The 22,535-nt window shown below is 39.8% G+C and overlaps 1 protein-coding gene across 6 annotated transcripts in view; it reads left to right on the forward strand.

Annotated features, from left to right (window-relative positions):
- ANO1 (anoctamin 1) overlaps nt 1-22,535 on the forward strand; it is a 181,732-nt gene that overhangs the window by 93,314 nt on the left and 65,883 nt on the right. For 4 of the 6 annotated variants that reach the window (XM_038764538.1, XM_038764540.1, XM_038764541.1 and 1 more), the window contains exons 4-8: nt 11,150-11,248; nt 12,202-12,353; nt 15,692-15,746; nt 18,079-18,130; nt 21,138-21,193. In XM_038764538.1, coding sequence (XP_038620466.1) covers nt 11,150-11,248; nt 12,202-12,353; nt 15,692-15,746; nt 18,079-18,130; nt 21,138-21,193 — 414 coding nt within the window. Of the gene's footprint in view, nt 1-11,149; nt 11,249-12,201; nt 12,354-15,691; nt 15,747-18,078; nt 18,131-20,543; nt 20,610-21,137; nt 21,194-22,535 lie in introns of all 6 variants that reach the window. The other 2 variants (XM_038764539.1, XM_038764537.1) reach the window with 1 other exon arrangement.

Genomic DNA, 22,535 nt, shown 5'->3' on the forward strand with positions numbered 1-22,535 from the left:
TAGTAACTTCTTTGGTTAACTTTGCACCAGCAAGACCATCTTAGAATCAATAATTAATTCTTATTGATTGATGGCTTGACTCTCTCTAGCCCCCAAATAACTTTTTCTCACAGCAATAATTCTTCTCTACCAGGAACACATATTCAAATTCTCCTGTAATAGAAGTGATAAAATAACAATTATTACCCTTTAAAGTTTCGTATATTTGCATAAGCAACTAAATTCTGCCCCTGCTTTGTGTGTTTATATCTGTAACATGGAAGGGAATAGAATGTTTGTGAGAGATATTTTGTGAAAGAGGGTAAAGGGAAGGATTCCAATCGAAGAATTTTGTATAGGACCAGAATTTGTCCATTTAATATTTGAGTGAGGCTAATGACATTTAAAAATAAATGCAGGGCTATTAACTACAGTCATGGTAAAATTCAGTTTTCTTTTTAAATGATCCTTTAGTTACCTCTTAAAATGTTCAGAGCACTGTACTAAGTGCTTCACTGTACTAAGCGATCTTTCATCTGTAAGACTTTTTTTGCTTGGACCATTTATTTTCTCTCAGTTATGGCACACCCTTTACTATTAAACAGTTGGCTGAAACTCAAGTATTTCAGCATTATTTAACAAACGTAGAGAAATTAAATTTTCTACATCTTATTGTAGTCCTGAACAGTTCATGGGAGCCATTTGTTGATGCTCTGGACTAGCTACTTGACTCTGAGATGAAACTTTACCTTCATTCTCTATTTGGATTAGAGATCAGTGATATGGCATATTGCTTTCATCTTACACCGCAAAACCAACCAAATCAGCATATACTGAAATCATAATAAGAATAACAATAATAATTGTGGTAGTTGTTAAATGCTTATAATGTTTCAAGTACTGTGTTAAGCACTGGGGTAAATACAAGATAATCAGGTCGATCTCAGTCCCTATCCCACAAGGAGAAGCAGCGTAGCTCAGTGGAAAGAGCACGGGCTTTGGAGTCAGAGGTCATGGGTTTGAATCCCAGCTCCGCCACCTGTCTGCTGTGTGACCTTGGGCAAATCACTTAACTTCTCTGAGCCTCAGTTACCTCATGTGTAAAATGAGGATTAAGACTGTGAGCCCCATGTGGGACAACCTGATCACCATGTACCCCCCCCAGCGCTTAGAACAGTGCTTTGCACATAGTAAACACTTAACAAATGCCATCATTATTATTATTATTATTATTATGGGACTCACCTTCTAAATACTATGACTTTGAAGAATAATTGAGAGGGATGTGAACATTCACCAGAGTGATTAATTAGTAGGAATACCCAGTGTCCTCTTCATTTAAAAGAAAATCAATATGATTTAAAGTTAATTACTACAGTCAGCATGCTTTAGGTTACAAATTAAGAGAGCTCAATGCTTAGGAATTTCAGTTACAAGACATTTACCCTAGATTTGAAATTTTTTCTCTGTAATATAATCCTCAATAAAAAGAAAGAAAAGCAGGGGAGAGGGGAAAAAAGGGAAGGGGAAGAGTACGAAAAGAGAGGTCAGAAAAAAAGAAGAGGGAGTAAACATGCCCAGATTCTACAAATATGAGCTAGCCATGTCCCTTGAGAAATGGATCTCTTCTATATCTGTCTTTCCTGGCACTGGAAACAATCATAGGGTTGAGACTCTAGTCTTCTTGCCAGCTAATCCAAATGACAATGGCTTGATAAGAAGGTTGCAGGAGTGTTCTAGATTCTGTTCTTCAGGATCTCATCCTAGCGAGTTTGAAAGGGGATAGAGTCACCCAACCATGCTCTCTGTCTTCAGCCGGATAGATGACATCCATCTGGGATAGAAAACTATTAATTTCTTTTCTTAAAGATTTCCGGGGATTCCTAATCTCCCTCAGTGGACTGTTGCCGGCATGGCAAAAAAATTATCAATCTTTTTGTTTGCTTTTAGGAACAGTAAGCATTGATTTTGAAGCTCCACTTCATTTGTAGTTGAAGCAAAGTAGTTCTTAAAAGCAGTTATAGAGGGGAAAATAGTTGTAGTATTTTAGAGGCAGAGGCAGTGCTCCAATTATTTTTTTAAACTCCATCTCCTGCTAGGAAACCACATCTGCTGAGAAAGTAGAAGATACCTGAGTCCTATGTCTGAGCTTGGCATAGGGTCTGGGGGAAACCTCTCGAGCTAGGCCAGAAACAGAATCCCGGCATCTCTGTGCCACAAGCAGCCCAACCTACCAACTAGCGGGTATTGCCAGGGGTGGGGAAAGAGCTCTAACCCAGATTTCTGAGCTGCAGGGGAAGAGAGATAACCTGGTCCCATTTTCTTAACAAAGCATATGTTCTGAAGAGTCCCCTAAATCTAAACTCCCTATCCTATGCCAAGATTTGAAATGGGGAGAAGACTTTCCTCCAGCTAGAATTTTGAACTACAGAGTGGCTATTTTTGCCCATTGTGTTCACCTTATGTAAAGACCTACTATGTGAAGAAGGCCTATATTAGGCTCAAAGGATATGCAAAAGGAGCATAAGATGTGATCTTTACTAGTTGAAAATGCAGTAGGGAAGAAAATCAGGCAAAAATGGATGAAACAGAAGATAATGGCTCTTCCACTTGTCTGCTGTGTGGCCTTGGGCAATTCATTTAACTTCTCTGTGTCTCCTTTACCTCATCTATAAAATGTGGATTAAGACTGGGAGCCCCATGTGGGAAAGGGACTGTGTCCAACCTGATTACCGCGTATCTACCTCAGCACTTACACAGTGCCTGGCACATAGTAAGCGCTTAACAAATACCACAATTATTATCATTATTATAAATGTAATAAATAGAGGTAAATAATATTCATGGCATTTATTAAGCACTTATTCTGTAATGTGTTTTAGTATCTGTCTTCCCTACTGGACTGTAAGCTTCGTCAGGGCAAGGATCATGTTTACCAACTCTCACTTTTCCAAGTGCTGGTCCCTGCACAGAGTAAGCATAAATAAATACGTTTGCTAGATTTCTTACTACATGCAATAGTGGATACAGGGTAATGAGCTCAGACACAGCCTCTGTAACAAAGAGGTTTCCCAGGCTACCTTATCCCCATTTTACAGAGTGGGGATCTGAGGTTAGGTGATTTGCCCAAGATCACACAGCAGAACTGTGGCAGAACTGAAACTCAAGCCTGGGTAATTGCAGTGGCTCAAAGTTGCAGGAATTAACCAGGAAGTGCCTTCTGGGGATGGCAGCTCTTTAGAAGAGCTTTGAAGGAGGAGAGGGATGTGTGAAATTTAGGATAAAGTAAGTAGTAGTAGTAGTAGGAATAGTAGTAGGAATAGTAATAATATTTATTAAGCACCTACTTTGTAAAGAGCACTGTACTAAATCCTGGGAAAAAATATACAAATGAGGATTGGGTAGGGACTGTCTCTATATGTTGCCAACTTGTACTTCCCAAGCGCTTAGTACAGTGCTCTGCACACAGTAAGCGCTCAATAAATACGATTGATTGATTGATTGATTGATTAGGCTTGCCTTCCCTATGAGAAGAGGCTCTGTTAATTTGCAGGATTACATCCCACTGCAAATTAAACCAAGTAGGCCTTCTATGTCTCATGAGTGAAAGACACAGCCAAGACCTAGCTGGATTATCTCCAACTTCTGGAGGAAGGAACCCCAGGGTCAGAATTGAGAAGGCCCATTTAGGTACTTATGGATTTGTTTGCCATGAGTGAAGAGCATTTGTTGGAATTTAGCAGAAAAGAGAGGAGATTGATTTATTCATATTGTATTCTGTATTCATTTATATTAATGCCTGTTTCCTCTTCTAGACTGTAAGCTTCTGGTGGACAGGGTACATGTCTACCAACTCTGTTGTACTCTCCAAAACAGTTCAGTGCTCCGAATAGAGTATGCTCTAAATAAATACCATTAATTGATTGATTGATAAGAAGGAGTCTGCTGATGGAAAATTTTGATCATTAGGAGTTTTTGTTTTAGTTGAGATGGACTGGGGTGTACATTTTTTAAATGGGGAGTGATATTACCCAAATAGCTGTTTAGAAAGATGATATATGCCGTATTATATGAGGTAGAGGGAAAAGTGAAAAAAAAGAGGCCAGTAGGAAGATTGTTACAGTAGTCCAACTGGGAAATGATGAGGGCTTGACCAGTGTGATTGTCATTAGAGTAAAGAGGAAGAGGCAGATCCATGGAAGTTTATACTATATAGGAAGACAAAGTGAGACTTTAGCGACAAGTAGAAATTAATAGAGGTATCAAAACGGACACCAAAGTTAAGGGCTTGTGGCACACAGAGAGGATGAGGTGGGGTCAACAATGATATTGATTAATCATTAGTCTTTATTGAGAACTTTCAGTATACTAAGCACTTGAGAGGGTACAATACAATAGAGTTGGTAGAACTAATCCCCACCCTCATAGGGTTGACTATCCAGTAGATAGGAAAGTTAGGAATAGGGGAATTTTTAGGAAGGGAGATGGAGGATTCAGTTTCAAACATATTAAGTTTGAAATATATTAAAGTGTATGTGGATGGCCCACACTGAACTGTTCTGAAGGAAGGGGGAAATGTGAAATTGTAGAGACAGGGACATCTCAGGGCTACAGCTGGAGAGTTTCCAGTACTCCACCAGTCTTAACTACGGGAGAAAGAGTCAAGCAGAGGCATATCCATTCCATTCCAAAGTTTCCCAGCGTCTAGCGAGTGGAAGGCAACCTGCTACAAGTCAAAATTCACCTGTGCTGGGCAGCAGCTGCATGAGAGAGAGTTGAGGGTGGTGACTCAAGTTTACTGCATGGAAGGTGGCAGTGGTAAACCACTTCCTTATTTTTACCAAGAAAACTCTATGGATACATTACCAGAATGATTTCAGCTGGAGACAGGGAGTTCTGGGAGAGATTCAATTGTATTTATTGAGCATTTTCTGTGTGCAGAGCACTGTTCTAGTGCTTGAATAATAAAAATGGTATTTATTAAGCATTTACTATATGCCAAGTACTGTTCTAAGCGCTGGGGTAGATACATGGTAATCAGGTTTTCCCCCGTGGGGCTCACAGTCTTCATCCCCATTTTCCAGATGAGGTAACTGAGGCCCAGAGAAGTGAAGTGACTTTCCCAAGGTCACACAGAAGACAAGTGGCAGAGCCAAGATTGGAACTCACGTCCTCCGTCTGCCAAGCCAGGGGTCTTGCCACAAGGCCATGCTTCTTCTTTGAGAGATGTGTCCATGGTGTTGCTATGGGTCTGAGACAACTCGATAAGACAGGAGACAGGGAGTGAAAAGCCAGGGCTCTCGTTCTGTAGCTGAAGAGGGAGGGAATATCGAGGTTCTCTTTGGTAATCTTGCAATGTTGGGTAAGGACCATCTCTATATGTTGGAAATTTGTACTTCCCAAGCACTTAGTACAGTGCTCTGCACATAGTAAGCACTCAATAAATATGATTGAATGAATAAGATTCAAGGACACTTAGTATTCCAGTTGCATGGTCTGAACCTGGAACTTGGTGTCCTCTCAACTTCTGCAGCCTTATCTGTTCTCTGACCTGGAGCCAGGTTTAAAATAAAAGGGCCCATATCACATATTGAAAGATACTTGCCAATTTAAAGGACTTGTGGCAAGATTGATGAGATAAAGTGATAGTTTCTACCATTTCAATATTTCCTTCTATGTAATTGTCCCAGGCCTTAGAAGAGTGTAGTAAATTTTAAATATAAAAAAATACATTGAATCACCTTAACTGCATCCATTTAAGCAATTTATTATTTAATTTTTAATGCTGATTCTCAACATTCTTATTGTAATTAACGTGTGTTTAACAGCATCTGTTTCTTTGCTCTTTGGTTCTTTCTGTTTTGAAGGCAAATAATTGACCTGCCAGTGTAGATGAAATTTATGTAGTTATAAAACCCATCTGGTGACTTTAATGTTCATTGCACAGGCAAACCCACATGCCTGGCTGGTATGGGGAAGCATTTAATATTATCTCTTAAATGAATTTGGGCAGCAAAGTACCAAAGCCTAGGCAACAGTCAATGAACCAGCAAAATCTAAGACTAGAGAAGGCATCACCGCGTGTGTGCTATAAACTAGTGCCACAATATGTCTACTACAAGCAGAAGTACCCAATGTGGCCTGGGAAAGTTTGCATAAAATAGGTGTAGACCTATATGAAATAAATAGCAGATGGGGCCTGCTATTAACCTGAGTCTTGGTTTTCACCTCCATTATAAACTGGGTACAGGAGGTTTGCAGCCCAAGATCAACACACCCATGGGAGTGATTGTTCTGTGAAAGTCTCCCCCTTCCTCAGAAACCTCTAGGGTTTGCCTATCCTCCTCTGCTTCAAGCAGAAACTCCTACCCTTCCGGTGTAAGGCACTCAGTCAGGTCATTCCCTCCTACCTATCCTCTCTCCTTTCCCACACAACCTGGCCTGCACAGTTCACTTCTGTAACACCAGTTTACATATTGTGCTTCCATCTCCCCGTCTCGCCATCAACCCCTTCCCATGTCCTCCATCTGGTCTGGAACTCCCTGCTCCTTTTTATCTGACAGACTACTTCTGTCCCCATCATCAAAACCCTAGTAAAATCTTATCTCTCCCAAGAAGCCTTCCCTGACAACCTCTCACCTCCCCACTCTATTCTTCCTTTTTCCTATGTCTCATTCCAAGCTCTGCTCAGGTCTAATGTTGTAGTTAATACTCTGGCTGAGGCTTTTCAGGAAAGGCTCCCACTGAAAATTAACACCCTGACTAAACAGCTATAAAAAGATATCCTGGACCTGGAAATTTTACTGTCTTACCTTGCTATCTAAATCAAGGGACTAAATATCTGTAGCTGAAATCCATTTCCACTCTATATGGAAGCAATACTGCAGTATACTGGCCCAGAAGCAGCATGGGTACTGGAAAGGGAATTGTTCTGGGAGTCAGAGAACCTGGGTTCTAATCCCAACTCTGCTGGTTCATTCATTCATTCATTCATTCAATCATATTTATTGAGCATTTACTGTGTGCAGAGCACTGTACTAAGTGCTTGGGAAGTACAAGTTGGCAACATATAGAGATGGTCCCTACCCAACAATGGGCTCACAGTCTAGAAGGAGGCCATTTGCCTCCTGTGTGATCCAAAGCTAGTCACTTAACTTCTCTTTGTCGTAATTTCCTCATCTTTAAAAAAGGATTCAACGGTTGTTCTCCCTCCTACTTAGGCTGTGAGACCCATGTGGGACAGGGACTATGTTCGACTTGATGAGTTTTATCAACCCCAGAATTTTGAATAGTGTCTGACCCATAATAACCATTTAATAAATACCGCAATTATTATTTATCATAATGTTATTATATTATTATATTATCATTAATAATAATGATAATCAGCCCTAGGTTTGGTTTGTGCGCACTGCAAATATGAGATGTGCATGTATCCAATTCCACAGCTTCTGGTGTGCTACTAATTGGGCACCCATTATAGCCTTGGTTCAGCTGAGCCATGGGCTACAATTGGGCTGTTGATTACCTTGTCCTTTGAAACAATTAAATGAGCATCATTATTTCGTAACTATCTCTGGCTTGAGGACATGCCTGCAAACATCAGTAAGGAATATACACATTTCTTGGTGTGGTATATGGTATTTGTTAATAATTGTGGTATTTGTTAATCACTTATTATGTGCCAGGAACTGTTCTAAGTGCCGGGGTGGATGCAAGCAAATAGGGTTGGGGACAGTCCCTGTCCCATGTGGGGCTCACAGTCTCAATCCCCATTTTACAGTTGAGATAACTCAGGCACAGAGAAGTGAAGTGAAATACCCAGTGTCACATAGCAGACAATTGGTGGAAACGGAATTAGAACCCATTACCTTCTGACTCCCAGGACTGTGATCTATTCATTATGCCATGCTGCTTCTCTTTGTGCAGTGGCATGCTTATTATCTGTAATTTCTGTGAATTATTCCTAATTTTACTGACTTGGGAACATTCATTCATATTTATTGAGTGCTTACTGTGTGCAGAGCACTGAACTAAATGCTTGAGAGAGAACAAAATGACAATAAACAGACACATTCCCTGCCCACAACAAGCTTACAGTCTACAGGGGAAGACAGACATTAATATAAATAAATAAATTACAGATATGTACTTAAGTACTGTGGGGCTGGAAGGGGGGAGGAATAAAGGGAACCAGTCAGGGTGTCGCAGAAGGGAGTGGGGGAAAAGGAAAGGAGAGCTTAGTCAGGGAAAGCCTCTTGGAGAAGATGTGCCTTCAATAAGCTTTGAAGATGGGGTGAGAACATCACCTTCCACTTTCTGGAGAAACTGGATGAGATGGGATGCAACATTTTTCCTTGACCCAGAATTAGCTGTGAGGATCCTTGTGTATGAGGATCCTCGTGTAGGAGGATGAGGCAGAAGGAGCTAAGAAGGAGCTAAGCTCTGCAGTGTGTAGCCATATGTAAATAGAGACAGAGATAAAGAGAGACAGTGGAGCATTATTAGTGTTGCCTGGGAACTAGTTATTATAATCAAGTTGGAACCAATTTGTTACAAATCAGATAGAGCTTGTTGAAAATAGCAAAATTATCAACCCCAAATGTACAGAGGTAACATTCAGAGGGCTGTGAATTATAGGTCTGATTTAGGCCAAAGGCACTAGGGTTAACCTTAAATTCCACTTGTGTTTAGTGACTTCAAATGTCTGGGCTGGTAAAACTTTCGAGTTTATTTTTCTACCTTTTTCTACAGTCCTTTTACCCCACAGTTTGCCCAACTACTTGAAAGTAAATTGTGTCTCAGCTCCTATGAATTTATTTTGTTTCACTATGACATATAAGCCCCTCTCCATCATGCCCACATCATAGTTTAACTCTTTATTTCCCCGTTATGCTCTTGCTTCCAACAATTTCTTTTAATATGGAGGGGCTTTAAATAAATAATAATAATGAATAATTATGGTATTTGCTAAGCACTTACTATATGCGAGGCACTGTACTAGTGCTTAGAACAGTGCTTGGCACATAGTAAGTGCTGAACAAATGCCATCATTATTATTATTATTATTATTACTAAGAGCTGAGGTAGACATAAGCAAATCAAGTTGGACACAGTCCCTGTCCCATATAGGACTCACAGTCTCAATCCCCATTTTACAGACGAGGTAACTGAGGCACAGAGAAGTAAAGTGACTTGCCCAAGGTCACACAGCAGATAAGTGGCAGAACCAGAATTAAAACCCATGACCTTCTGACTTCCGGGCCCGTGCTCTGTCCACTATGCCATGCTGCTTCTCAAGTGCCGCCAACTAGGTTCAAACAATATCGCAAATGAATTATATACTAGGTGGGCTCTCTGGTTCTTTGCTTTTGTGGTTTCTGTTTATGGGCAGTTTGACCATTCTGGCCTGTGCATGAAGGGACTGGATGGGGTTCTCATCGCTGTCCCAAGGAAAGGTGGCCTTCAGTCTAAAAATTACGTTTCTGCATTTGCATTTGAGTCAGTAAAAATGAATCTCATGACCTTCCTGCTCCCTACTGGACATATTGAATTGTTGGACTGAGCACTATTTCTCAAATGACCTGTGTTTGATTTTGCAAAGTCAGTCCCAGGACCTCATTCTCAAATCTAGCCAGATGTTTCCCAGGGAGAGCACAAGTTGTTCATTAGACAGAAGACTATGTTTTCCCACTACAGTCAGAAGCAGACATCAGAACCATGGTGACACTGAAGAAAAGCCTCCATGAATTTGAAAAGATATACTTTGTTTTTTGTGAGTGAATGGGTATAGTCTAGTTGGAACGCACAGTCACAGACTACATTTAAGTTCATAACACTCATCTTTCTAAACTTTTGTTTCCCTAAATAAATACAAAGTTGAACTCAAAGTGTAGTCAAGGATGCATTATGAGACTAGGAAAGTCACGCTCTTTGTTTTTCAGATTCCTCCTTCCTGCTGCTACGGTAGGGAGATATGGATTCTGTAAGCCCATAAGCATGGTTGTTGCCCAGAGTGGATTCCATTTAATTAGGGGTTACCATCATCATCATCATCATTGTGTTGTGATATTTGTTATGCATTTACTATGTGTAAATCACTGTTCTAAGCACTGAGGTAGATAGGAATTAATCAGGTCAGACATAGCCCATGTCCCACTTGGGGATCATAGTAGGAGGAAGAACAAGCATTGAATCTCTGTTTTGCAGATGAGGAAACTGAGCCACAGAGAGGTGAAGTGACTTACCCAAGGTCACATACGAGGCAACTGGCAGAGTTGGGATTAGAACCCAGGTCCTCTGACTCCCAGGACAGTGCTCTTTCCAGCACCCATGCTGCTCCTGGGTTAGTGCCCTGTAGCATCGCTTCCATATAAAGTGGAGATGGATTTCACCTTCAGATACTTATTCTCTTGCTTTAAATAGCAAGATGGTGGGCTCTGAGGCAGCAAAACTGTCAGGTCCAGAATAGAGGAGATAGCTTTTTATAACTGTCTATTTAGTCAGGGAGTTAATTCTCAGTGGGAGGCTCCCCTGAAAGGCATCAGCCTTTCAGTGACTGCAATGTTAGTAGACTTGTGCAGAGTTTGGAATGAGACATTAGCAATGATGGTAGGATAATCAGTTCCCCAGCTGGGATGCAGGTAAGATTCCAACCCAAACCTGCCTCTGACAAGAATATCTTCAAAGGGATGAGAGTTTTTCTACATCCTCACAGGCTACACAGGCACTCTTAGGTTTAAATTATTCCTTCTAAACATACATTTTGTGTCTGGTTGTGAAGAGACAAAGAGAACCCTCATTATGTAGCATATAAACAAATACTCCATTCTAGGAACTTCTCATTTTTGTTGGTGGTCATTCACAAATGTTCCATGACCTTACTTTTGAGTTTATTGAGTTCAGCATTTTGGTGGTAACTTTAATTAGTGTATGCAGCCAATTTACACTTTAGGCCCAAATCCTCTCCTTTCTCCTGTTTTATACAAAATGATTTCCTTAATTCTCCATTTTTTCACCTGTGTAGGCAGCCCCAACAATCTGCTTCCACCTTCAGACAGATAAGATTGGCTGCATTTATTTTTGTCCCACTTGTGTTGCCATGCATAAAGCTCCTAACATCATAAAGAAATATAAATGCCTCCAACTGAAAGCATTCTCTTTTTTTTAGACTAAAATACATGGAGTTGGATTTGTAAAAATTCATGCTCCGTGGAATGTTCTATGTCGAGAAGCTGAATTTTTGAAACTCAAGATGCCCACTAAGAAGGTCAGTGATAATCTTTTTCAAAATACTGAAATATAAAAATGCATAAAGAAAAATATCACTTCAGAGATTCTTGGCATTTTATCAGCCTGATAAACAATATTGAACATAACATTTTGTATGGATTCCTTGTTTTTATGTCAATTAAAATAGAATTTGTTCTATATCAAAATATTTTAAATGATAATTAAATGTTTACTAATCTAATTCATTTAAATTAAATTAAATTTTAATTTTTACTCTTTGAAGCAAAACTATATAGAGTCTTTGTCTTCTTGTAATTATCCATGAGTAGTCAATGTTTACAGAAATAAATTACACAGCACTAATATGGTATTTAGTGACTGTTATATGCCAGGCAGAATTGCTGAATATTGTTTGGGTGAATGAAAAATTCTATCCGAGGTGGAATAGTAGGCTGTCTCAAAATGCCCTGAAATTTATAGGTGATAAAAATAAAATTAAACTTTTACTTCTTGTTTCATATTTACACTTGTCTTAGCTTATTGGTCATACTGATTTTAATTACATTTCTTTTGCTCTATAACAACTTTTGCAGTTAAAGAACAGTTTTGCCATATATTCCACAGCCTTTATTTGTTTGACGTTTCTTCTAAGGGAACGGCAGGCCTGCAGGTATTAAAATTTGATAGCAAATCAACTCTTTGTCCCAGTTTTTCCTCACACATAATAATCTTCTACTATGAATATTTTGAGGGGGTGAATAGGAAAATATTGGGTAGGTTTCTTACGTTTGATTACTTGTGTTCATTTCTATCTGTCTGCCTCCGAGTCTCTTTAGGAAAGTAGCTATACTTTAGGGATATAGCAAATACTTCCTTTATTACAACTGATTTGTCTCTATAGGATGCTTTGGTTCCTTGTACTATACTAGATTTAGTAGGTCTATGGAGAGCCATATTACACTGACTTCTTTTTTTCCCCCTCATCCTCAGCTGTACCAGATTAATCAGGCCCGTGGTCTCCTGAAAAAAATTAACTCAGTTCTTCAGAAAATAACAGATCCAATCCAACCTAAAGTGGCAGAACACAAACCTCAGACAATGAAGAGGCTCTCCTATCCTTTCTCCAGAGAGAAGCAGCACTTGTAAGTGAAAGCCACATTCGAACACACCGGGTATGGCTTTGGGGAAACTCTTCTGGAGTGTTTGAGATTGTCACAAAAGGTTAAGTCAATCAGCTGTCATATAGGTATTTCAATGCACTAGATTTTTCTCACTATTCTGCAGGGTGCTTAAGCCAGCTTTTTTATTGTTATACTCTTGGGCTTCTGATTTCATACTTCATTATCTTTTGGCCAGCAATAACATTTTGAGTTAGAGTTACAGATTGAATGACAAGATACACTTGGGTTTTAAAGAGGAGGGAGTTAAGTAATAATAATAATAATAATAATAGTATCTCTTAAGTGCTTACTGTGTGCCAGGCACTGTACTAAGCCCTGGGGTGGGTACAAGAAAATTGGGTTGGACACAGTCCCTGTCCCACATAGGGCTTACGGTCTTAATCCCCATTTTACAGATAAGGAAACTGAGGCACAGAGAAGTGAAGTTACTTGCCCAAGGTCACACAGCGGACAAGTGGCAGAGCCAGGATTAGAACCCACAAACTTCTGACTCCCAGGACCATGCTCTATCCACTACGCCATGCTGCTTCTTTTCCCTATGAACTTTCTTCAGAGAAAGGATGAACTTTTCCCTTTTTCCCCCCAGAGGTTGAGGCCAGGCTATGGGTCAGTTGTGTTCAAGGATTCTTAGCTATAGCAAAGCTCAGTTGCCCCAGAGAAGCTGGAGGACTTGAACTACAGAGTTTAAATTCGCTTTCTAATCAGGCATATAAGGACTCAGGAGAATTGGTATGGGTCCAGGAAAGAGAATGCTATTTTCTTGGTTTTAAGTCGAACACCTTAACTCAGTTTAACAGCCCTATCCCTCCTGTGATCCCAGAAGTAAATACCACTTTTGTTGCACCACTCTTAGGAAAGAACAGTCATGCACAACCACTACAGATCCTTCTGATGTGATACAGTAGGCTCAGCCGAGGCACGGTAATAATTGACCTAAGATGCCCAGTAAGAAATCCTAGGGATTTTGTGTGGACTTGACAGGATTTCATGTAACAGTAGCAGCAGCAGCAGGCACTCAGCTGGTTGCCTAGCAGGTGCAGTGCCTATTCTAGGAAAACCATTCATTTCTGAGCCCTCAAACCAGAAGCTTAAAGGAAAGCTGATTTTGTATTACTCACCAGCAGGGGTGTGAGTACCACTCAAGCAAGTCCTGCCCATTGTGGTGGAGACCTATGAGAGAAGAGGAGGGCCCTAAGTTGAGAATAAGGGGGCTTATTTTCACCTCCTTCCAAATGTCCTCTGGCTCTGGAGGTATTTTTTTTATCCTACTACTTCCCCAGCTAGACTAGAACAGCAGCAGCGGTGAGGGAAGCAATGAGGACAGTGGGAAGAGTGACAAAGAGGCAGGGTACTAACAATACTGCCAGCATGCTCTGCCCACCTCACTCTGAGCTTAATCACCAGGGATAGAGGCTGTCAATCAAGCAAGCAATGCTATTTAATGAGTGCTTACTATATGTAGAGCACTGTCCTAAGTGCTTAGGAGAGTACAATACAACACATTCCCTGCCCACAAGGAGTTTACAACCTATAAGGGAAGGTAGACATTAAAATAAATTGCAGCTATGTACATAAGTGCTTTGGCGCTGAGGATGGGTGCATATCAAGAGCTTAAAGGGTACAGATCAAAGTGCCTAGGTGACACAGAAGGGAGAGGGAGTAGGGGGAAATGAAGGCTTAGTAGGAAAAGGTTCCCTTCTTTAGGTTTGATTTGGAGAGGTCTTAATCTTAAAGTTATGTACCTGATTGTCATACTTGTAGCTGCTGCTGTATATGACCAAACACAGAAAATTCAGGGAGTTTCTATGACTGGCCTCATTTTAGTGTAAGTAGTCTTGGGAATAGAAATTGTTAACTCTGGAAACGCTGATGGTCTTTCAAAGTGTTTGGAATATATTATCAATCAATCAATCAATCATATTTATTGAGCACTTACTATGTGCAGAGCACTGTACTAAGCGCTTGGGAAGTACAAATTGGCATCACATAGAGACAGTCCCTACCCAACAGTGGGCTCACAGTCTAAAATCTGAATTATCAGATTCAGTACTTTGCTCCACTGACACTGAAATGATGAATGAAACTAGGAAATTTTGAGATTCCTAATTTTGTACCCGGTTTAAGTAGGGTGAATGATTAAATCCTTGGGCAGAGACTCATTTTATCTTCTGTAGGGCCTTTCCTTGCTTTTTCTCTCTCTCTGTTTCTGTCCATAAATACATATTAACATATAAAAAAGGCTATAGTGCCAGATGTTTGGGTACTTAACTAAGCAGATGCAGAAATACTGAACTTGGACAGCTTTTCAAACTGGAATAGAAAGAGGAGAGTGGAGAGAAAAGGGGATGTGTGGAGAGAGAGATTTTCGAAAGCAGAGAAAGTTTGGAGGAGAGGCACATAATACAGAGTTATGTTATGATTTTAGTACCCCAAGGGATGATGCCAGATGAAAGATGGGAAAGTTGGAGGGAAGATGAAAAAGAGAAAATGATGATGATATAATGAAAAGGCAGAGGAGATTGGGAAAGATGGGGAAACTGGGGAGGAGATAAGCATAGGAAAAAGGGAGAAATGACAAGGAGAGTGGAAGGGAGACATGCCTGCATGGGATAAATAGAGGGCAAATAAGGAGAATATCAAAAATAAAATTCCCAGATTTTTGAAATTTTGGAGTTTCAACTTTGTGGGCCAGTTATGGGGCAAGATCACTTCCCCAGGTAGAAATCCCAGTGGAAATGTTGATAGTGATCATAAAACTAGCCTTCCTTAGTCTGGGAAAATTTATATTAATAATACTGAATTCCTGAGGGTAGCTCAGATTTTTAAATTCTAAAAAAAAAATCAATGGGTGATCTAACTTTATTGAAATAACTGTGTATATTTAAATATACTTCAGTCTTATTTCATGTGATTTTTTTTATTCTCTCATTTGGTTAATGGAACATTTCCAGGTCCCTTCCAATTTTATTACTCAAGTTCATATCCTAGAGTTGATTCCTTCCAGTCTACAATTCTGGGGTGTGTAGTAAGAATGCAGTGCCAGATGTGGTGCCTCTAAGAACAGTGGTTCAACAGATCACACTTAAGAGGGCTGATTGGTCTTAACTGATGATTGCATCTTTTCTCATATTTATGTAGCTCTTGATGTTTGCCAAGTATATAATTATTAGTTATTTGACCAAGTTTATCTGGTCAATTAGCCAAGGAGTGAAGGTCATTTCCTGGAGTCTAGCATCAAAATAAATGGAAACTCAAAGCGTATGCCTAACAATTTCTTATTTTTTTTGCTATTTCAACAGATTTGACCTGTCCGATAAGGATTCCTTTTTTGACAGCAAGACTCGAAGCACAATAGTAAGTATTGCATTTCAGTAGTATAAAGAGAAAGATTATTCCCTTGGATATATGATTTTAATTGCTCTCCAGTTAGATTTCTCTAGTTGGAGGTGACACTAATTGCCTATGACAGAAATAATTTGAATAACAAAATCGAAAGGGCTGTAATGTTCCCAGAGGGCAGTTCTGTAGCATTGAACTAAGAAATACTGGAATTGTAACCTTGTGTCAGTAGGAGGGAAAGTAAAGAGATTTTAAAAGGTACAGCTTGTTTCCTGGTTTTGATATGTACAACTAAAATGAACAACAAACTACATCTTAGAAAATTCCCCCTTTGAGTTCAAATTGTTATATATTCTAAATGTCTTAACTGCCATTGTTCTAGCATTTTTTATTTTATGCTAATGAGGGCATGTATATTATTTCATGATGATGGCTTTTGAGCTAGTGTATGTGTTCTCAATACTTATGTGTTGTCAATACTCCCAGATTTTAAATTCAACCAAAGTCATTTTGCACTAGAAAGGTACTGGATTTTTGTATGTACATTAGGCAGCCCACTTGTAATAAAGCCAGAACATTTAACTAAAAGTGTGTTACTTTAAGAAAAATGTCTTATCTGAACAAGAAATGAATAACAATTATGGTATTTGCAAAGCACTTACTCTGTGCCAAGCACTGGTAACAGCCAACTGTTAGTCCCATTTACTCATTCAGTGGAAAACAATTAATGATTTTTAAATCATCATCATCATCATCAATCGTATTTATTGAGCGCTTACTATGTGCAGAGCACTGTACTAAGCACTTGGGAAGTACAAATTGGCAACATATAGAGACAGTCCCTACCCAACAGTGGGCTCACAGTCTAAAAGGGGGAGACAGAGAACAAAACCAAACATACTAACAAAATAAAATATATAGAATAGATTTGTACAAATAAATTAAATAAATAAATAAATAGAGTAAAAAAAATATGTACAAACATATATACATATATACAGGTGCTGTGGGGAAGGGAGGGAGGTAAGATGGGGGAATGGAGACGGGGACGAGGGGGAGAGGAAGGAAGGGGCTCAGTCTGGGAAGGCCTCCTGGAGGAGGTGAGCTCTCAGCAGGGCCTTGAAGGGAGGAAGAGAGCTAGCTTGGCGGATGGGCAGAGGGAGGGCATTCCAGGCCCGGGGGATGACGTGGGCCGGGGGTCGATGGCGGGACAGGCGAGAGCGAGGTACGGTGAGGAGATCAGCGGTGGAGGAGCGGAGGGTGCGGACTGGGCTGTAGAAGGAGAGAAGGGAGGTGAGGTAGGAGGGGGCGAGGTGATGGACAGCCTTGAAGCCGAGGGTGAAGAGTTTCTGCCTGATGCGCAGATTGATTGGTGGGTAGGGTGGAGGAAAGAATGTGCCCAGAGAGAAAGGAAGACCAACATAACTCAGCTTCAACTTGTATTTGTTGCTTTCTTTGTGGTACCATTATAGTGTGAAACTCTGTGGTCAAAAGTACAGTGCTCCCCCTGTGCATGAACACATACTATTGAAGAATATTTCATACCTCGGAGGCTCAGACTTTTGATGCTGTTTCCCTGGAAAAATTTCCCTTACAAACTGGAAATATCCTTCTTCTAGACTTTGAAGTCTACCCAAGTAATTAAGTAATTAAATATAGCTCAGAGAGCTCCCTCAGGTCCTTTTAGTCATTATTTTTCCTCATCCCAAGGTCTTCCCATACTTATTCCATCTATATTTTAGTATGTTACAGAACAACTTTTAATCAAGACATCTATTTGTAAGAAGAGTTAGGGACCTTGTTTCTCTTAGCCACAGTCTGATAAATGGAAAACAAGCCAATGTCCTCAAACAAAAGACTAAATTTATTTTAAAGCATCCTTTTTTCCCCAGATTGGAGGTAAAACATGGCCAATGCATAGAAGCCTCAAGTGAGAGTTTTCTCATCCAACCTTCACTGTGGTCAGGGCTTAGTTGAATGAAGTCCAGCTTGAGTTTTTCTTTTTTATCTCTTAGTGTCTTTAGTTCAAATAAGGTGACTGCTGTACTTGTATTTTTGTGCCTGGACCTTGATTTGAATTACTCCTGAACTACATGATCCTACCAAGTGCTGCAGTGACATGAGAGGGTACTTTTTCCATAAATGCTAACCCGTGAATTGTGGTGCTTCTTTTACCCCCATTTTTAAGCACTGAGTGTACTTGAAAATCCATCACACAATGAGAATAATACATTTTACTGGGAAATATTTGTCTCTACAGGATATAATCATTAAATTTTGTTTAAATTATGGTTGAGAGGTGTGGGAAATAGTTGATTTTCTTTCCATTTCTGTCTCTCTGAAATAGGTATATGAAATACTGAAAAGAACAACTTGTACCAAAGCCAAGTACAGCATGGGTAAGGATATTTTTTAGCTTTGATATCAGCATTAATCTCCTGGTATTAAAAATGCTTCATGAATATATTTGAAGGTGGTGTGGTTCTACGGTTGTTTACTTTGCTTTTAGTGTTTTATCTTTGCCTAAAAGATTTAGACCATTTTTGATAGCTGTAAAGTAAATGTGCTGTTCCAATACTGTGAAGCAATTTTTTGGACAACAGGTTAAGTAAATTGACCCGGTACTTTCAGTCACAAAAGATGCAGCTTAGGGAATCAGCAGTGGTGCACACAGAACTTTTCATTTATGTGATATAGGCTCACTAGGAATCTTGGCTACTCTTTTAATAGTATATCACAAAACCACTTCAACCATGCTTTCTGAATGCCATCTTGGTCAAGAAACCAAAGTCAGATGGCATCTTGGAATCTCTTTTTAAAAGCCCATGGGAAAGATGGGGTGGAGGGAAAACATTGTTTTTCTGATGAATGCCAATTCCTTAGAGAGGACTTTCATCTCCCAAAATGTTAATTGGACATCCTTTGCAAATGCTGTTTCCAAAAAAAGCACAGAGAAATGTCTTTCCCCAGTACTCTCTATTTTTTTTTGACCTTCCAGCTATCTCACATCCTGCTGAAAGCTAGTGATGGTGGCTGGAAATCCATTAAGGAATGTAAATGAAATTAATAGGCAATGGTTCAGAGAAAGCAAATCTAAGTATGATAATAGCCTAAGTCAATATGTACTAAGATCATTCTTTTGACAATTGACTTCCTACTGAGGTAAAGCTCTAGTGGGAACTAAAATGCAGAGAATGTGCTGCTTAAAACTGAAGTGCTTTTTCTAGTCTTACTCGGCAGCCCAATAACTGTCCATATGACCTGATAAACAGGATAATCAGAACTACTTAGAGTTCTTAGTGTTACTTGGTTGGGGAGCAAGAGGGGTAGATTGTCAAAAGCAAATTGGATACACACTGGGAAAAGTGAACTCCAGGCTTGGCTTCTAATTGTCATTCTCTACACCAATAAATGATCAGTTGCACCACATAAGTCATGATAGGGCTCAGATAAAATGAAAAGAAGCAGTCAAGGCCACCCATTCTGATGTAGGCTTTAAGCAGTGGAATCTTTCTCCCAGAGGAAGATATAGGTTCCCTTGCAGAGGAGTTAAGCAAATACCAAGTTTTAATGGTCTTGAGTAGTTATGGGCACGGAAAATACTTATAAGAAATGCATCTATTTTTAAGCCCAAATGTCTGTGAAGCCTGCAACTCTTGGAGAGTTTAGTAAAGTATTTCAATGACCTGTAGGGCCTATGCGGTGGTATGGCTAAAGCTCCAGTGTTCTAGGGTGTAAATAGCCCATCTATGAGAGTGAAGATTCTGATTTGAATATTTTAGTGCCCAAACCTGGAAGAAGTGTACTATTGTGCTTTTGTTTCAACTACAGGGGATCTATCTCACAGAGATATGTTTATATGGTCTCAGCTTAATTCACATTTACTTTTATGGGGAGTCTGAAAGTGTTATTTCCCACTAAGTAAATCTTAATGCTAATAATAATAATGGTATTTGTTAAGCACTTACTATGTGCCAAGCACTGTTCTAAGCGCTTGGGTAGATACAAGATTATCAGGTTGTCCCACGTAGGGCTCACAGTCTTTATCCTCACTTTACAGATGAGGTAACTGAGGCACAGAGAAGTTAAGTGACTTGCCTAAAGTCACACAGCTGATAGGCTCATATGGATCTGAAATGGGATTTTTTAATTATAGATGATAAACATTTTTCAAAATTTCTGTCTTGAGAAAAAAATATCAGTTCTGATTCGAAAGCCTCATGGAACTCAGTAATGACCTCTTCCCTCCCACCCCTGCAATATGCAATACTTTATGACTTATTTTTTCAAGAACATCCTAAATCAACAGAACAATATCAGTAAAAGGGAACTCCTCCACAGGTAATGTGACCTATTTTCCACCTGTGTCTCTCATCTGGAAGTGCTTTCCTCTAAACAGCCAAGCAATAATAAAAGACATTCAGTGGTAATAGCAATCCCCAAAGAGGAGGCTGGGCTTTGCATGCTGGAATTCTGTGACATGATGCAATATCTAAGAACACTACTTCCCCAGTTGCCCATCTCTGGCTCTGACTCCTTCTGTTGTAGACCCACTTTTCCGGCTGAAAGCCAAAAGTTTCATGTTGAGTCTCCTCCTAGAGATGTAGGTATGAATCTGGTATTTTAAAAATGTGCACAGTGCCAGAAGGGACCCCATTTTAGACAGATAGTCATCCAAGCCATTTAATTCCCTTAGAAGGAAAAAATCCAAGCTGCTTAAAGTTCCCCTACCACCACATTATTTTTTTTCAAATGCAGCATTTAACCGCTTTCAGGCCCATTCATGTATCTAATAGACGAATGTATAAACAGGGCAAGGAGAGGGAAGAAAGAAGGAGTCTGCCCTTTTAAGTAAAAGGCGAAAATGTGGTAAATATGGTAAGTATTTCTCTCTCGCCAAGGCCTTTGGAAAAGCTCTTCCTCCAGCTTCTCAAATCAATCTAAAATCTAATTTTAAATTGTATGTGTGTTTCTTTACACCATCAATTTTTCCATCCATATTTTTCTCATGATTCAGCCTTTTCTAACCACTTAAATCCACCCTTTCAAATCTGCAGGCTTGCCCTTGCCCTTGAAAGCAGGTGAGATATTTGAAGAATGATGTGTATTGGAATGACTGGATAAAGCCATGGGCTTCTCGCACTTGATTCTCCAAGATATAACTTCCTCTTTTTCTCTGGAGCTTTCTAATTCTTAAAATGGAGCATGTTTTAATAATCTGGGTAATAAAATGGAACTTTATAGGTGGGACAATTAAGAGCAGCAAGAATTCAGAATTCAGTAAATCCAGGCTTTTATTGCTCAGAGAAAACTTTCAGAGCTTGAGGCATCCCTGAGGCTATTCTGATTGAATAAAATCTTGAGATGTGTCATGTTGTTAATCCTTTTTATGCCTCTGCTTTTAAGGGATCACCAGCCTCCTTGCCAATGGAGTGTACAGTGCAGCGTACCCATTGCATGATGTAAGTGACCTTGGAACTTATTTTATCTCTCTGCTGTGGAACACTTCAAGATCCTTAAAGTTATGTTATAATCCCAAATACCTCTCCTACCTCTACTGTCACAGTTTTCTGCTTGCATTTTATCACAAATGTCAAAGATATGTAGAGATCTTTCACATTAGCTCTATTTGCTCTGTGAGGAGTCAATAATTTATGGTCCTAGTAATGTTTTCTGCTAGGAAGTCCAGTTTTTTTCTGAGATATGTGTAAATAACTCTCCACCTTTATTTCAACTTGCAATAGGACCATAGATGCAATAGGATAATAGATGCAATATTTTTATTGGTCCTGACCTTCTGCTCTGATCAGCTCTGGTGGATAGTTGCTAGGATATGTATGTATAATGTGTGGGTATTTCTGGGAAGCAAATGGCTAGCTTCCTGGATTAAATCTCCTAAACCCAGTGGCATCCCCCTAACAAATATAGCACACAGAGATTGGGAGATGGGTGACCTTGGGGGAAAGAGAATAACCACTGTGTATTCGAATGATCTCCAGAGAAAGGTTTAGCTGTGATGAAGGACACTAACTTGATCTGAGTAGTGTAAGAACCTAAAGTAACAAAGTCTTGTGAATATTCCAGAGGTGCCTAAGTGTGCAGAAAGTAGAAATCTCAAAGGATAGAAAATCAGATATGGAGCTAAACTTATCTCCACCCACTGCGCACACACATTTTTCTAACATTTTTCTGCAGTTTGTATCAGGACCTTCATGAGGCTCTGAGGCCTAGGGGAGAGAGTACCAGAGCTGGGATTTGAACCCATGATCTCTGACTCCAAAGCCCATGCTCTTTCCACTGAGCCACGTGACTTGCCCAAGGTCACATAGCAAGCAATTGGCAGAGCAGGGCTTAGAACCATGGCCTCTGATGCCCAGGCCTGTGTTCTTTCCACTAAGCCATGCTGCTTCTCAGCTTATAAGTGGGAAATGTATAATGCTGCTATCTCTTAGGGTCAGTAGGGTCGCCATTCTAAGGTTTAGGTTAGGAATCAAATTCAGCTACACTGCAGGACCCTACTGGCTCCAAACATGTTTCACTTCCTAACCTTATCTCTAACCGAATTCATTAGCTCATCATGCCATGAAATTTAAGCATTGGTCCACATGCTCAGAACCTTAAAGCAGCAGACAGATAGATCAGACCTAATAAACATTAGTCAGTTTGGGCAACAGGCCTAAAAAAACATATACTAAGCCTCTCATTTCTATTCCTTTTCTGTTTGATTTTCTTGAGAACTGTGTTTTTTGGCAAACTCTGAGTGGCCATGTCTGTGTGGGACCAAATGGAGAAGTGAAAAAATTC

Source organism: Tachyglossus aculeatus, chromosome 22 (genome assembly GCF_015852505.1).
Source record: "Tachyglossus aculeatus isolate mTacAcu1 chromosome 22, mTacAcu1.pri, whole genome shotgun sequence".
NCBI lineage: Eukaryota > Metazoa > Chordata > Mammalia > Monotremata > Tachyglossidae > Tachyglossus > Tachyglossus aculeatus.